The sequence below is a fragment of the Ursus americanus genome, chromosome 9, assembly GCF_024610735.1.
Source record: "Ursus americanus isolate L20-20 chromosome 9, mUrsAme1.1.p, whole genome shotgun sequence".
Lineage (NCBI taxonomy): Eukaryota > Metazoa > Chordata > Mammalia > Carnivora > Ursidae > Ursus > Ursus americanus.
The window spans coordinates 32,053,740-32,071,737 of NC_142135.1; the positions used below are offsets into that span (position 1 = coordinate 32,053,740).

Sequence of the window (17,998 nt, forward strand, 5' to 3'; positions counted from 1 at the left end):
AACAGAAGGATTATTTAAGGGCATGTCTCCATAAAATAAAGGATTGTGGCCCTTTTCAGAATATGTCAAGGGAAAAAGAAACGATCCATGCACTTCCTCACTCTTGAATGCATGTTTTTGAGGAGTCTGAGAACCACTGGGAAAGCAATTAAGAGGCAACTCAAATAGTTGTTTCATTCAATTTGTCTTAAACTTTTTTTAATGGTTGACACAGCCCTTTAAGAATCTCCTGAATATAAGGAAACTTCTGCCTATAAAAAGATATGAGCGCAAAATTTTAGTACAATTTCAGGAAGGTTAAGAGACTGCTTGAAGCCCGTCCGTGGATCCAGGGACCCAGATTAAGAACCATATGAGTCTCAGGAGCACCCTCTATGCTCTATGGGGTGCAGATCAGAACCCTGGCCAAGCCAAACCAGCAGTCCAACTGCAATAGAACTGTTAACAATACTTACCAATTTCTACAGTTTTTATAGATTTCTAAGTGCTTTTTTGTATATGAGTTTTTGACATATCAGCCCAGTAGACATTAAGATGCCCGGTTAGATGGATTAGGTAAGAAAAGAGGTAACATTGAATAACTATTCTGCCCTGTGTTGCTTACCAAATGTCTGATATTCTATCAGAATTAGATTCTGTACAAATAAAAATGTTCCTTCATGAACCATAAATATCTGGCTGGTGTACTTTGAAGCACTCAGTCTCTAACATCTTAGAATGGGTATTTATTAATTCTTTGCAATGAGAAACAAAACACTTAGGTTTTGAAGGTATTAAGATAGACACCTAGATCAACATTCTCAAAGTTTTCTCTAAGAACCCTGGGGAGGTACATGAGATCTTCCCTTTGCCAATTATATATCTGTGTGAGTCTGAATTTTCCTCATATACTTCAACCAAAACAACATATTGCAACAGATTGGATGCAGAAGCAGATATGAAAATCCAGCTGTCCTCTATTAGGCCAGACATCAAGGAGATTTACAAAGATGGAAACAATGCCACACATTTCACCATTTTTTTGTTTTGTTTTGGAAAAACAGTTAACTTGTAATGAATTTTTTATTTTAAATCAATTTACAAATATTTTAAAATTTTCTTTTAATTTGTAAATGGTAAATATCCCTAGATATGATCTACATAAACCAAAGCTCTTTGGAGTCCTCGCCAAATATTGAGTGTTTTCAAATGGACCTTAAGACCAGTTTGAAAACTTGATAAGTCCCAGAAGACAGGTCTGGGTGGATGACCAAGTGTAGGGGTGGGAGGGGTGTCACGGGACTGATGACACTGTATATCACGTCTGGGGGATAGTGTTCCTTGAATGGTACTAAAAGTGGAGAGGGGAAGCTGCAGTCTAAATTCTCTTCATGTTGCTTGTGGCTTGTCCTAAGCACAGTCATCATAGCAGCACAATTTCCAGAAAGAGATCTGAAGAAACAAGAAAATAGAGTCTAGGATCATAAAAGTAGGTAAGACAACTGCAGGTTGTTTAATGAAAAACAATGAAGCTGCTCCTTCCTCTCCAATAAGAACAGAAAACATTTTTTGGAGTTTGGTTGGTTTTTGTTTTTTCTTTATGTCAGCTGATACAAAATGTATTAATTTTTGGATTTTCTATTGTTTGTTAATAAACTTTTTATCTTTTGAAATACCATTTCCTGGGGAAAAAATCTTAAACGGTACAAATCGGTAGGGGATAGAGGTAAAGCCTAAATGTACCTTCCAAAAAGTGTATCTTAAAATTTAACGTTTATCTATTAGGCATTAAGCATTGTGCTACAGAGTTAATTGTGATATAGGGGAAGCAGGCTTGAATTTGGAATTAGAAAAATGGTTTCAAACCATTTATTTGCTATATCGTTATGGGTAATTTAACCCGAGTCTCATTTTCTTGTTTATAAAATGTGGATAATTATGTTTATCTCACAAGGTTGTTAGGGATTAAGAAGAGATAACCTGTGTCAATGGGACAGCATAGTGCATTGTAGGTCTTCAATGAATAGCCAGGAGAGTGCATGTAAAGGCCAGTGATAAATCCAGTAAGGGAGATAAGACATGTAGACAAACACTTTAAAAATACACGGAGGAAGGTCAGGCGTGCCGATGTCACTACAAAAGTATTTAGAAAGTGCTACGGAGTGCTAAAGGAAGGAGGAGCCGCACTTGCGGCGATCGGGGAAAGGTGCTTAGGGAAATTAGGAAGCGCAGAAACACGTCCCCCCAGCACCAGTACCTCACCCAGGCGGATTTCCCACCGCTCCTCCGCTCCCCGCAGCCCTTGGGATGTCAAACTGCCTCCCGCGGCTTCCACGCCAGACTGGAAGAGCACCGCACTCTAGCCTTGCTGGACTGAAGCCAGGCACCTTGAGCTTGGGTATCCAGCACCAGAATCTTGGCACGCGTGCACCCTGGCCGGCCCGACGACGACAGCACTAACTGGCACCCACCCACCCCTAGCTCCGTCCCGATTTTAAGCGGAGGCATGCAGGGGTAAGGGAGAGGATCTCCCAAGTTCCTAGCCTCCGTTCACCCACTTTCCCCGCAAGCACAGCCACCACAGCCTCCCAACTTGTCCTCACACCACCCGCAGGGGCATCGCGGAGGCCTCGGACTGCAGCGGAGCTACGCTGCGTACCCAGCTCCCCAGCTCTCGGGAACCTCGCGGCCGGTGTTCGCGTGCTCGCTCATCGATTGGCACTGCCTTACTCCTCGGCTCCAGTCGCGGGGAAACCAGCCCCGAGACTGGGAAAGTCCGGCGGAGCGCGGGGCGGGAACCAAGGCAGGCGGGCCAGATGATTGCCGATCGCACGGATGAGCGCGGATCCCGGCTCGCGCTCCGTCTGGCGGCGCCGGCTAGCCTGTGCCGTGCGAGGTCGTAGTCGCGCTTCCGCCGCCTCCTCGCCTCGCGCCCGCGAGCGCTCGACCTGCCCCTGCCTCCGGGAGGGCCGCCCCGCGTAGGGCTCTCGCGCCGCCCGGGGTGGGAGCTGGCGCGCTGCTGAGGGAGGGCCAGAGGGAGGGAGCGCGGGCGGGCGGCGGCGGCGGCGGCCCCTCCCCTCCCCCTCCCGCCGCCGCGGAGCGCGCAGGGAGCAGCCGGGGGCTCGGTGGCGGCGGCGTCTGGCCCCAGCTCCTCCTCCTCCTCCATCTCCTCCTCGCTCCCTCCATCTGCCGTGGTTATGGCCAGTCGCTGGAGCACAAAAGAGTCTCCGCGGTGGAGGTCTGCGTTGGTCTTGCTTTTCCTCGCCGGAGTGTACGGTAAGTGTCCGCGTCCCTGCGCCCCGCTGACCGAACAAAGCTGGGGCGACCCTGGGCCCCGAGGCCTCCAGGACAGGGGTTCCCCGCGAGAACCGGGGAGAGACCCCCGCCGCTGGCGGGACAAAGACCCGGCGAGGGGTGGATGCCTCGAGGGTGTCCCCACACGAAGATGCTTTCGTTCACTCACCACCTCCAGACCCTCGGGATTGTCTGAGAGGGGTTTGGGCGTCCCGGCCGGAGGGAGTCCCGGTGAAGCGAGGGGGGTGGCGGGCGGACTTCCCGACCTGGGCCGGAGGGCCCCTTGCACAATCCACACACACAAAGATGTATGACTGTGTGAGAAGGAAGAGGAGGTCGCCCTCGCCGCTGTCGGGACGGTCCTGCCACCCCTGACCCTTCAGGGGTCAGGAAGTTCTCTCCCTAGTGAAATTCCCACCGTACCAATCCCCCATCTTCCCCACTCCCTGAAAAAGCAGCCCGCTGCTCTCTTCCCACTCCTGCACCTCGGAGGCCGAGGCTCTGTCGATCCCGGGCGTGCTGGATCCTGTCCCTTCCCCAGAAGCAGCACGCGGGAGAAGGCCAGAAAATAGTTTCCAGCCCCACCTCAGTCTCTCCCTTAGGGCGTAGATGTCTGCCCTGACTCCTAGTTCATTTGTCATTTCATCCATCATTGGCCGCTAATGTTGTCACTGTTGCTTCAGTACAGTCTGTGGATTGCGTTGCATATACTCCTTTGAGGTTAAGAGACGGCTGAAGCCTGTGTGTGAGGACTAAGCTTTATATTACATCAGGGTCTGAACTAGAGCTAAATGGAATTAATTAGAGCGTTCATTGCTTGAGACTTGAGTTCTGCTTCTGACTTCACAGTTCTTAGTTTATCAGTGAAACGCATTGAAAAAGGTGTTTCAATGAACACAGTTAACCTTTACTTTTTAGAATGGTGTTTTTATATCTTCAGAAGGAAATAATTAGAAGTTACCGTTCTTTGGAGATTTCACTTAGAAAATGTCTAAGTCATTTGCCACAAGCACTCACTCCACTAATGGTGTGGTGATGGAGTTAAGTCAACACGTAATTCACCAGCAAGTATTACCTCTTTTGAAAGCATTTATCTGTGGAATTGAATGATGGTAACTTTTAAAACCTGAGAAATTACAGTAAATGAATTTAATGAACATAAATTAACGTTTACTGACAACCAAAAAATAGTTTTTCAGTGTGATTCAAAAGGTATTGCTTGCTGCGTGACCTGGTTAACATATTATTATTTTTGTTTGTTTGGGGTGGGGGAAGGTTTGGTCCACATTTGATGTAATAATTGCCAATGGTATGCTTGTGTGTGATAAGAAAACCCTGTGCGTGACTTTTGAGTGTTAGTTGCATCAAGTTGCTGTGATCTCTACTTGCCTGATGACTTGTGGGTTTGGGTCTACACCAGAGATCAATAAGCTATTATGTTGTTTATTCTAGCCTGAAGGTGGGTATAGTTCTGCTCTAGGTTTGGTGTAATGGCCCAGAAGAGAGAAGAAAGCAAGAAGGCATCTTTAATCTAGGGTGATTAGAAGTGTCCTGCTTTGCCCTCTGCTATAGTCAAAATTGAATCTTAGCGATGTCTGATCAGAATGGATAAATAAATGAGCTCTTTTAGCTCTTTCATTAAAACCTGTGTCATTAGTGTTTGAACTAAAAGTCTTTTTGCCTCCAAGGATAAGGGGCTGTGAACCCTGTAATTTGTCTTGGTACATTTTTTTGTACTTGTACACAAAACGACTTTCTGGTAGGTGCTTATCAAAGATTTATCTTTTTGGAATTTGTCTTCAGTGAGGAATTGTTAGTAGGCAAAGAATGAAACTCCTTTTCCAACAGTGGGGGGACCATGTTATAAAACTAGCAAGTAATTGTGCCAGGGTTGATGTCTCAAGCCACAGCAAGTTTCAAAGTATAAGAAAAAAGGAGGTAGTGAGCCAGGCAGAACATTAAACTATGTGAGCAGAGATTAAAGATACCCTTCACCCTGCAACTGGGGAAATTCTCTTTATAGCTGCACTTTTGTCCTCTTCTGTCTCTCCAGCCAAATGTGGGTTTATATGAGAGAGGAAAAAAAAAAAAAAAAGCTGTAACAATAATATGGGGGATGTGCTTCTTTAACAGTAGTGGGGTTTGTTTAATCTGAATATGCACTAGTTGTGTGGAGTAGTGGATGCATCCTGAGAAATATCCATCACCTTGGACCTGTAGGACAGATATTAGCTGTAATTTATGAAACTGTCCCTGATACATCAAAAAGTGGTTTGTTTTGTTTTTTTAAAGTGGCTTCAGGAATAATTGGAAATCATTGTTAAAACAACTGAGTATTCAGGGGTGCCTGGGTGGCTTAGTGAGTTAAACTTCAGACTCTTGATTTCAGCTCAGGTCATGAAGTCAGGGTCAGGGGATCAAGCCCCATATTGGGCTCTGTGCTTAGGGCAGAGTCTGTTTGTCCCTCTCCCTCTGCTCCCCCACCACCACCACGTTTGGGCTTGCACGCACTCCCACACGCTCTCTCTCTCAAATAAATAAATAAAATTAAGAAACAACAACCAAGTGTTCATAGACTCAGTGAAAAAACACAGGTTGGCCAATATTTAGGCAGTTCCAATATTAACTCTTCACAGGATGACTCAATCCATTAATGGCAGTATTAAATGGCTCCAAGTTTTGCTGTGAATCTTTGAAACAATTCATACATCTTTTTAAAAGATTCTCTTTATTTTGGTGTTTATTCTCTTCACATGGCCATTTTAGTGGTCTATGTATGTGACTCTTAAAGGTGACCATTTTAGTGGAATAGTGTGACAGTTACATTTCTACATTACTTTTCTGAATGTCAAAGCTTTATTTGAAAGACTAACTTCTGATATGAAATATCATTAATATATTCTGGAAGTAGTTGTTCGAGAACCAGTAATTATCTTTCAAGAGCTGCTATATCTTAGCTGCTGTAACTTAACTATTGAATGTGCCTAAGAGTTAGTAGAAAGTAAAAGTTGACCTCTGCTGTTGGGAGTTTGAAGAGATAAAAACATTAGCGGGAGCAACTATGAGCTTTGCTGGGCATTGTTGTAGGCCTGCTATAAGAGAAGGTGCTTCTTCAGATCTCGCGTAGGGATGTCTGGCTTTTGCAAGTGCATGGAGGTTTCCAAAACTGTCTCCTAGTCAACAGAAGCTGTTGGTTGGCTCATCTCTCAACCTATAATTTGGTAATCATAACAGTTCCATTACTTTATATTTTCCACTTCTCTTTGTCGCCCAGATCATTGCTTTCTAACTTTTTTTTTTTACGGAAACCCACCCTGAAAATACATTTTATGTTACTCCCAGTATACAGAACAAAACAAAGATTATGAAATAATACTCTTACTACCTGTGATGCTCTCCAACATTTTATATTCTATTTATTCCTCCTTCTTTCACCCTTCCTCTCTTCATTTGGTGGTTGGACTTATTAATTTTGGACCCACTAATAAATTGCAGTTCTTAATTTGGAAAACACAGCCCCAGATGAGACCTTAAAATGTAATTTGAAATGTTTGTGGTATTTGTATATCATTTTACAATAACCTTGGAGAGTTGCAGATGGTTGGTTTCTGGCCACTTGCTGCCAGAGCATTTGATAGCAGTAAGAACTCTTCCTGGCATACACTGACTGGCCTGTGATAAAATTCTTCCTTAAACTGGTATTCAGCTAATTATAGTCAAAAGTCTTTTCTATACACAGTACTGTTCTAGAGATTGTGGTAACATAAAATATTGTTTTTATTCTTGCATTTTATATCTAATGGGTAAGTCTTTTCCCATGAATTTTATGGAACATTCAGCAGAATTTTATGAATTTCCAGTTTAAGCATAGACCAGAAGTTCCAATTTTAGAAAGGTTGTAGAAATAACTGGAACATGAGAAAAAAATCTAAACTAGATTCCAATTACTTCTAAAAAAGTCAAGCTTGATTACATAAAATATGTTGAATAAAACTGAATTAATTGCTTAACATAAACCCTTCCTTGGGTTTAGAATCTAAATTATATCCATATCCTGGGGACAATATGATGGTACACAACACATTCTATAAAATTCTAAGCAGGCAGAAAGTGTTAAATGACCACTTTCAGAGGGCTAGCTGTGTTCTAGGAAGAATATGGAGGAGCTTTGAATGATGTATGGTAAAGCATTTAGAAGGTTCCTAGAATGTAAAATCTCTGACAAAAACATAAAAGTGAAGTCAGGCTGAAAAGTGAACAGCAGTTAAAGAGAATGGAAAGAAAAGACTGACTTTCGTGGTTAGACAATTTAAAGCTTATCAAGAAATTAAGAGAACAGTGAAACCTTTTTGTGTTTCTGATCTGAGGTGTTTTTGTAGTTGAGGTTTTTTTCTTTTTTTTTTTTCTTAACTTTTATCAATACTGTTACAGTTAAAAAAATGAAAGGTAAAAGGGGGTAAATATAGATGAGATTTATATAGATTTAAGCGAACAGAAAATGTTTTTATTTTAGAATGAGTTTTAATCTTGTTCTTGCTGCAAGTCTTTATAGGTAAATGAAGGTTGTTCTAAATTTGGGAATTGAAGTTGAGTTAATGATCTCTAATTTCTAAGGTTACCTTTCCCTCCAGGTTCTTCTCTTTTTCTCCTTACCCTCCCCCACCGTTTTTTTAGGGGAGGAGTGAGGGATAGATGTACACTACTTATTCCCATTTTCTAAAGCGTAGGATTAGATCGTGTAAATACAAGTTACCAATCTATCTGTTCAGATGCATGTCATCAGTCTTTTTACCTATGTGCAACAATGGGTGTATATATAGACCTATCTCTATATTTTTAGTTTCAATACTGAATTAGCCTAAGGAATCCTCACTGTCTAAGCTATAGAAGGAAGGGAAGGAAACTAACATTTATTAAATTAAGTTTGTAACATTTATTAAATTAAGTTCAGATACTGCACTTGGTCTTTCTTCATTGCCAATTCATCTTTCGTAGGTCTCATTTGGCAGTCCTGTAAGGTATTTGTCATTTTTCTGTAGAAGAGAAAATTGAAGCTCAGAAAGGTTGTGACTTATCTAAGATCAAGCCACTAGGAAGTAGTAGAGCCAGGATTGCAACCAATCCTATCTCTTCACTCACTCATTCGGTTAGCAAATGTTTGTTGAGCACTTGCTTTTATCTGGCACTGTGTAAGGCCCAACAACCTGATGAACATAGTTTCTGCCCTCATAAGGTTGACAGTCTAGTAAATAAGTATAATAAGATACTGATAAGGGGCAGAGATAGTGAATAACAGACACAGGGTAATTAGAAGAAGACTTCTTTGTAGAGTCATTTGTAAGACCTAAAGGATGGCTAACCATATTATGATTGGGAAAAGAGGGCCTTGTGCTTGGGAACCACATGTGAAAGACCCAGAGCCAGGAAAGTGCTGATGTGGAAGAGCTGGTGTCACAGGTAAATGAATAAAACCAGTGTAGCTGCAGCACAGTGGTCACACAGGAGAGTGGCAAGGTGAGCTTAGAATCTTAGGCAGGAACTCAGGGCTTTGGAAACCATGGTAAAGAGTTTAGATTTGAGTGTAACTATGGAAGACGTTTAAGTGCATATCATATGATTTATGGTTTGAAAACAGTCACTTTTGCCCACTCTGTGGAGGATTGTTGTGAAGTAGACAAGAGCAGGTATGGGATGATCAGGTTTTGGCTGTGATCCAGGTGAGGGTCAGGGGACCTTGGACCATGGTAGTAATAGTGCAGATAGAAGAGTATGGATTGCCTTTTTGATGGGAAAGAAAGGGATGCTTCCTCTCTTGTCACAACAGGAAAGGAAGAAAATATTGATGCCAGTGTACTTAGGTCTGTTAAAAGTTTCAGGGTGGGAAGATGGAGATTTCCTAAAGTAGTAGGACATGGGATCAGGTGAGAGTGACAAGGAGGGAGGAGAGATTGAGGGTGATTTTGTTTCTATAATTCAGTGGAGGAGTTTAGACCCTTAGGAATTTAAGTTTCTGTTATTTAAGCTAGAAAAGGGAAGCTAAGAATACTCAATACAAGAAGGCATATTGTGGTGAACAGCTGTATAACACATAACAAGAAAGAATGAGGATTTCAGTTATAAGGGGGAGGAGCTTAACAAGTGTCCTGTGGAGAAGTCAGGTCTAAGGACTGTCATTTTTGTTAATGAAATAAGTATAGAACATAACTTTCTACAGTGTTTTAAGAGTATTTCAGGCAAGAAGCAAAGGTTAGAATAGAAGATTTAAGAACCTTTTTGCCCAAGTTAGGTGCTTTATATTAAGTGGTCAATTAAAGATTGCTTTATATCTTGGAAGAAGATAGGATGTATTGGTAGTTTAGAAAGTTTCAAAAAATTTTGGAAAAAGTAAATGACCTTTTTACCTTTATTTCCCTGGATTGCATAGTTTATTTACAGAAGATACAACTGTAGAAGATCCTGAAACCACGAAATTTACACTCACATTCATACCACTGAGTGAGAGTAACTTGATATCTACCTTTAATTCACTTACATTTCCACTTTCAGAGAAATGGGGAATGGTACTAATGTTTTAATATTGAAATGATTAAATGGAGCACAGTACCATGTTTAGTAGTTGGGATTTACCTTTTAAACATAAGTAAGAAAGAAAGCCTTTTCTTATCTGACTTAATTTCATTGATTATTAAAGCATTGTTTAGGTTTTAGGTTAGTAAGTTGGAGAAAAGATGAATCTTTGTATCTGGTATATTCTGAAATAGAATTCAATTTCTTGAATCAATGCCTGTTCTAGTGACACTAGAACCTTTTACCAAGACTTAGGATACAGAACACCTTTACAAAAAATGCCTTGCTTAAATCCTCGGAGTATCTGTGAGGTAAGTATAGTGGAAGCTGAATTCGAGAGCAGTGATTTTGCCTAAGGCTGTCTCTCTACTGCTGTTCTTTTTTGCATAGAGACCCATCGTTTTTTGTGTTGGTTTTTTTTTTTTTTTTTTGTCTACATTATTGTAACAGCTCCCAACTAATCTTCACTCTAGTCTTGTCCAGATTCAGTTATATACATAGCAGCAGCCAGAGTGGCTTTTCTAAAGTACAGATATAATTATGTAATTTTCTTGCTTAAAACCCAACAGTAGTTCCCTGTTCCTAAAATATAGGCATAACTCACTAGGCCCTTATGGTCTGGCTAGTTTTTCCCTTCTTGTCTCTTGTTATTTCCCTTTACCACTCCCCTACCCTCCTTTGGCCTTCCTTTAGATGTTATCTCCTTTGGGCAGTCTTCCTTAAAAGGTGCCCTTCTCAGGAGCATCTCAGACTTCTTATATACAGTGTTGGTATTGGCCTGTTTTATTTCTATTTCCCAGTGCAACAGCACTGTCCGAGATACAGAATGTGAGCCTCAAATGTAAGTCATATACATAGTTTTAAATTTTCTAGTTGCCATATTAAAAAGAGACAGGTGTCATTAATATAAATAATTAAATTCAATATTATATATCTAAAATACTGTCATTTTGACATTTAATCAATAGAAAATAATTACTGAGGTATTCTACAATATTTTTCATATTAAGTCTTCAAAATCCGGTATAAATATTACACCTATAGTCATCTTAATTAGACTAACCACATTTCAAATGCTTAATAGCCACTTTGGAAAACAGTATCTATTAAAGTTGAATATAAACATGCCCTGTGATCTAGCAGTTCTACTCCAAGGTATAAACTCAACAGAGGTGGATATAATAATGTGTGCCAAAAGACATGTACAAGATTATACGTAGTATCCTTATTTGTTATCGTCCCAGATGAAAAACAGCCCCTCTGTCCATCCTCAGTAGAATTGCTAAATTGATTATAGTGTGTTAGCATAAGGGAAAACTGCACAGCAGCAGTCTTCAAACTTTTAGGTCTCAGGACTCCACAATTAAATTTAAAATGACAGTAAGAAAGCCATTATGTGTCACCATAAATAGCATACATTAAATAAAAATATGTAAAATGACACCTATATTTTCCCAAACAAACAAAAATTAGTGAGAAGAGTGGCACTACTCTACATTTTTGCAAATTAATGTCTGGCTTAATAGAAGTTAACTGATTTCTCATGTCTGTTGTGACACATTTTCGTTGAAGTATAGGAAGAAATCTTGCCCCACATAGATGTGTTATTATAAAGGGAGAAATATTTTAATAGCCTTTTCAGATAACTGTGAATATTCTTTGATGCTGCACCAGAACTTGACAAGTAGGCATTTTTTTTTAAGTTTAGTTGCAACATGGAATCTGAAACCTTGATGAACTTTATTCTGTTAAACTCTCAAAGAGTCTTGGAGAGTCCCAGGAATCCACTGACCAATTTTGAGAATAACTTGCTTATGAAGTAATGAAAAAGAACCAACTGCTGGTGCCAGGAGCATGGGTAGATTTCACATGTTGAGCAAAAGAAGTCAGACACAAAATTAGAAGGTTCTATATGGTTACAATCTAAGAAGTTAGAATACAAGGTGAGTTGTTGCCTGTTGGCGGGAAGCAGGGGAGGTTGTGATTGAGAGGATTGTTTACCAGGGTAGCTTTTGGGCTTCTGGTCCTATGCTATTTCTTGACCTAAGTAGTAGTTTACACAGATAATGGAGTTTTCTAGTGATTGCTCATTGAACTGTAAACTTTCAGTTAGTGCAATTGTGTATATGTCTCAATTAAAAATTAATAAATTTTTTTAAAAAATAGAACACTGTTCGATAATAGTATCTATAGAAGGTTTTCTGATTATTTATGTTTTCTCTAGTGTTTGGCTTTTTGCTTTTGTTCTTTGATTTTTTTTTTTTTTTTTTTTGCCTTTGGATTTGATAATTAAGAACAGTTTTAGAGGCGCCTGGGTAGCGCAGTCGTTAGGCGGCTGCCTTCGGCTCAGGGCGTGATCCCGGCGTTGAGGGATCGAGTCCCACATCGGGCTCCTCCGCTGAGAGCCTGCTTCTTCCTCTCCCACTCCCCCTGCTTGTGTTCCCTCTCTCGCTGGCTGTCTCTCTGTAACATAAATAAATAAAATCTTAAAAAAAAAAAAAAGAACAGTTTTAAAACTTTGTACTTTGGAAAATTCCAAACATATCCAGAAATAGAGAAACTAGTGTAATTAACCTGATAAACCCAATATCCAAATTCAACAAATTATCATTAAATGGCCAGCCTTGTTTTATCTAGACTTGTACTCACTCCCTAAACACAAATGATTTTGAAGCAAATCCCAGACATCTAATTTATTCATATTTTGCTATGTATCTTTAAGATGTGAGGACTTAAAAAAAAAAAAAAAACCTCAGGGGCGCCTGGGTGGCACAGCGGTTGAGCGTCTGCCTTCGGCTCAGGGCGTGATACCGGCATTATGGGATCGAGCCCCACATCAGGCTCCTCCGCTATGAGCCTGCTTCTTCCTCTCCCACTCCCCATGCTTGTGTTCCCTCTCTCGCTGGCTGTCTCTATCTCTGTCGAATAAATAAATAAAATCTTTAAAAACAAAACAAAACCTCAATACCATTATCGCACTTGAAACATTAACAGTTCCTAATTTACCATCAATACCCAGCCATGTACATATATATAACAACATGAATATGGTTTTAGACACTGAATCAGGATCTAGATAAGGTCTATATTCTGCAGTTGTTGATATCTATTAAGTCTTAAATTTAATGCTTCCAGACCCCATTTTTCTCTTTCTTTTTCTTTTTTTTTAAGTGTGATATTTGCTATAGGTTTCCGTTATTTTTAATCAAATTAAAGATTTTCAATTTCTATATTAATAAGTTTTTGAGAATAGGTATTGAATTTTGTCACATAAGTTTTTTCATTTCCAAGATGATCATAAGGTGTTAATGAGGGCCAGAGGTATATAGGTGAAACATAACCTAGCATAATGCCGGATAATACCTGAATAAGTGAATTCCTTTATCCATGAATGGAGTAAACTACATTCATGTGATTCCTAATGTTGAACTATTTTTACATTTATGTAATAGGCCATAACAAGTTGGTAATGGTGTATTTTCTTTTAATCTGCTGGAATACATTTAGTAATTTTTTTTAGACTTTGTGTTCATATTTATGAGATCAATAGATATCAGCCCTAAATTTCTTTCTCCCTCCACTCCTTTTCTTTTTCTCTCCTGTAAACTGAACTCTCTTCCTGCCTGATTATCAGATCTAATCCCTAATCTATTAATACTTTTAGATGGATTTGTAAACTTTTTTGTTTTCGTTGATTTCAGTGGTCAATGTAAAAGATTTTATTATTTTAATTCTGATTATTCCGCTTTTTAAGATTAGGAAAGGAGAGTGTTTATGAACTGTATAATAGGAAAGCAACAGTTAATAGCTTTGTCCTGCTGGCAGGAGAAATGTTTCATTCCTAGTGTGGTTAAACTTTGTTTCACTTAGCAAGATTATAATAGAGATGAGCCTATAAGAAGTAGATCCCTTCCTATGAATGGGCCTTAAATAAGCCAGTTAGATACCATAATAGAGATAGATTCACATCTGAAGCATGGAGGGCAAAGCAAAAGTTTTTTAATTGGTGAAATTCAGTTTATCAGTTTTTTATTTATGAATTGTGTTTTGGTGTCATTTCTAAAACTCTTCATCTAACCCCAGATCATGAAGATTTTCTTTTTTTTTCTAAAAGTTTTATTTTTATGTTACACATTTAGATGTAAGATCCATTTTGAGTTTGGTTTTTATAAGGTGTAAATTTTAAGAAGAGGCTCCATTTTTGCATATGAAAACCAGTTCCAATACCATTTGTTTAAAAGACTGTCCTTTTTCAATTGAACTTCCTTTGCACCTTTGTCAAAGATTAAGTGGTCATATTTGCATAGGTCTATTTTGGTTTTTTAAATAACAAGTTTATATAATGAAATCCAACCTTTTTAAGTGCATAATTCAGTTGTTTTTTGTATGTTTACAGAGTTATCCCAGCTATTACCACTATCTAATTCTAGAATAGTTTCACCAGACAGAAACCCTGTACGCATTAACAATCACCACCGCTTTTCCTCCCCGCCCCCCCACCCCTCCTCCACAACCACTGATTAGCTTAGTGTCACTAAAGATTTGCCTGTTGTGGACATTTCATATAAATGGAATCATACAATATGTGATCTTATATGTCTGACTTCTTTCATATAGTTTGTTTTCATTATTCATCCATGTTCTACCATGAACCAATACTTCATTCCTTTTTATAGTCAAATAGTATTTCATTGTATGGATAAACCACATTTTGTTTATCTGCTCATCACTTGACAATCATTTGGGTCTTTTCCACTTTTTATGACTAATGCAGCTATGAATATTTGTGTACATGTTTTTGCATGGACATTTTTCGTTCTCTTGAGTATATGCATAGAGTGGAATTGCTGGATCTTTTGGTAATTCTACATTTACCTTTCTAAGGAAATGCCATATTGTTTTCCAAATGGATGTACAATTTTACAGTCTTACCAGCAATGTGTAAGAGTTCCAGTTTCTCTACATCTTCACCAGTGCTTGTTATTGGCCATCTTTTTATTACAGGCATCCCTGCAGGTATGAAGTGGCATTTTATTACAGGTTTTTTTTGGATTTTTCTAATGAGAAGTGATCTTGAGGGTTTTTGTTTTTTTTTCATTATTGGCCATTTGTGAATGTCTGTTCAATTCCTTTGCCATTTCTTAATTGGTTGAATTATCTTTTTGTTGTTGAGTTGTAAGAGTTCTTTATATATTGTGGATATTAACCCCTTATCAGATATATGGGAGAATGATACATGAGAATGTACTATTCTGTTCTATTTTGTGCATGTTTGAAATTTTACAGAAGAAAGCCAGAAAAAGGAGGTGTTTAAATATTTCCCCAAATTAATTACATTAAAATTTGCATCGCCATTCTTAACAATTATTTTGATTTCTTAAATTTTCTTCTCCCCCTCCCTTATCATTTTCTTTGTCCCATATTCTTTTCCTTGAAGTCTTAAATTAGTTTGATATTTTTTTTAATTTTGCTAAAGTACATTCTTGAATTGTATTCTCTGTCTCCCTAAGAAATATGTATTGGGTGTGTGTGTGTGTGTGTGTGTGCGTGTGTGTGTATTTAGGTGTACACAGCTGAAAATGTTTCTTTATTTTGTCTTCACACTTAAATAATGGTTTGGCAAGGGTGGGAGAGGGCATTCCAGGTTTCAGTATTTTCTGTTCAGAATTCTATCCAGAATTACTTTATCATTTGTAACTTTAAGTTGCCATTTTGATTCTCATTCCTTTGTTCCTTTAGAAGCTTGTAATAATTTCCTTTTGGAGTTTACAGTTTTCACCAATATGTGTTTATGTGTGTATCTTCAGTCATTATTACTGTTTGGTATTTGGTTGTGATTTTATCTGAACATATCTAGATGTGTGTTGGAAAGATAGTTTTATGTACATGTTGTATATGTTATGTATATGTGTGCATATGTATGTATGTGTATTTTAACTACATTATCCTATGAGTTCTCTACTTTTAGAACTCCTCTTAAGTGAATATTACATATCTTGGCCTTATCTTTTTTATTTCTTAGAGTTTTATATCCCTGTGCTTTTATTCTCGAATTTAAAGATTCTTTAATCTTCTAAGTTATAATTGTCTACAATATAATTGTCTATAATTTAGAATGGTTGTGATTCTTCATATAATCTTCTAAGTGATAATTGTCTGTTGTACAAAATATAAAATATTTGTCTTTACAAATGGTTTTCCTTTTTAGTAATGACGACTTGGGGTTTTTTTTCAATTAGCTGTGGAACTGACATGTGTCTTTTTCACCTCTCCTGTGAATTCTCTTACTCTCTACCTTCCCTTTCCCCTACTCACACCCCCACCTCTGAGATTATGATAAGAACTGTGGGTCCTTTCCTCAGAAAATAATCCACATAAGCACATTCACAGAGAATTTCGTATATGATATCGTGTGATCCCAGAACCCCTTAAAACTCATTCATGACCCCTGATAGTGCCATTCGTGAACCAGCTGCATTGGTACTACCTGGGAACTTGTTCAGAATGTAGAATCTCAGGCCTTGCCCCAGGTACTGAATTAAATCTCCATTTTAACAAGAGTCACAGGTGATTTCTTTCATATTCGTGTTTGAGAAGCACTGCTGTAGAAGATTAGAAACCTCTATGAAGTTGTGGTATATGTGATCTATATTGATTATTTCCCTTTTTAAAAAAAAATTATATCTGATACATCATCAGGGTCACTTTTTAAAAAGTCATATCTTGATCACCCAAATTGTGCATGGGTTATTAAAGTAGAAATATTTTTAATTTTTTTTTTTAGATTTTTTTTAAATTTATTTATTCGACAGAGATAGAGACAGCCAGAGAGAGAGGGAACACAAGCAGGGGGAATGGGAGAGGAAGAAGCAGGCTCATAGCGGAGGAGCCTGATGTGGGGCTCGATCCCATAACGCCGGGATCACGCCCTGAGCCGAAGGCAGACGCCTAACCGCTGTGCCACCCAGGCGCCCCAAAGTAGAAATATTTTTAAATAGTTGCAATACAATATAGTATTTGAATAGTAAGCTATGCTATATGAAATAGCAAGAGACAGACTGATTTATAAACTCATTTTTCTGTCAATAGCAAGCATGTAGCAGTTACTATGTGCTGCGAAGTGTTCTAATCGCTGTGTATCTGTGTATATATATGTGTATATGTGTATGCATATACACACACAGTCACTTTCTTCTCATAACAACCTTATCAGCCTGGATACTATTATACTGTCATTTGATAGATAAGGAACTTGAGACACAGAGAAGCTATGTATTTTAGCGAAGTTCATAATCAGTAAGTAGAAGAGCTAGGATTTCAACCTAGATAGTTTCGCTCTATAATCCATGCTCTTAACCATTATGCTCTACTGCTTCTTCATAGTTTTACTTAACAGACCTCCCTAAACTCAATGTAGCTTATATGCAAACTGATTAATTATACATTTGCTCTTTTAAATTCATTACTGGAACTCATCTGTTTGTGGTCCTGATAGATGAGCCACAGATACCAGATCACTAGTGTTTTCTGAATTAATTTTGGTTTGCTATTAATTGAGATTTCTAAATGGCAAGATGCTGGATTATTGGATTTTATGCTCCCTACCCTCAAAGTTTGTTATGAGCCTATTAAATAACTTAAGCAAATCCTTTCTACATAAAATGTTCATTTTCTTCCTTCCTCAGAAGATGGACAAAAAAGAGCTTAGAGAAAAGGTAATTGGATGGCTAATAGAAACAAAAATTAATTTTACAAAGAAATCCCAAGTAAATATCACGTACTAGCTTAGTAAATATGTAAGAATCAACTTCTGTTAAGTGTTCAAAATATTCAGTAAAGACAGAAAAATCAACATGTAGTTAGGGTGCAATGAAATGAGCATTCGTGCCTGACTAGTAGAGATGGGAGTCCTTGGCTGATAGGTTTATTGGTATTACTTGACATAGATTTGGGGCATTTTTCCGTATCACTTTTCCTCATAAACTGTTTCCAGAATGTTGAACATTTGATTGTCTGCAGTTTTTGTTCACATTTATAAATACTGTAATAGACATGCTTCTATAATATTTATCTTAATTTTTTTATTTTCTTGTGGTTAAGTCATAAAAGTAGAATTACTGGGTCAAAAGTTGGAGTATTTTCAAATCTGTCAAAAATA

At 38.5% G+C, this 17,998-nt stretch overlaps 1 protein-coding gene and 1 long non-coding RNA gene across 3 annotated transcripts in view; one reads left to right on the top strand and one right to left on the bottom strand.

Annotated features, from left to right (window-relative positions):
* Nucleotides 1-1,048: 1,048 nt before the first annotated feature.
* On the bottom strand, nt 1,049-2,793 carry LOC148109440 (uncharacterized). The gene is made up of 2 exons (XR_015725778.1): nt 2,237-2,793; nt 1,049-1,431 (listed from the first exon to the last, which is right to left on the bottom strand). It is a non-coding gene; the product is annotated as an uncharacterized LOC148109440 (long non-coding RNA).
* Nucleotides 2,794-2,971: 178 nt separating this feature from the next.
* LRP12 (LDL receptor related protein 12) overlaps nt 2,972-17,998 on the top strand; it is a 72,285-nt gene continuing 57,258 nt past the window's right edge. For both annotated transcript variants that reach the window (XM_045805814.2, XM_045805815.2), the window contains exon 1: nt 2,972-3,255. In XM_045805814.2, the coding sequence (XP_045661770.2) occupies nt 3,177-3,255 (79 nt within the window). In that variant the 5' untranslated portion in view covers nt 2,972-3,176. The remainder of the gene's footprint in view (nt 3,256-17,998) is intronic.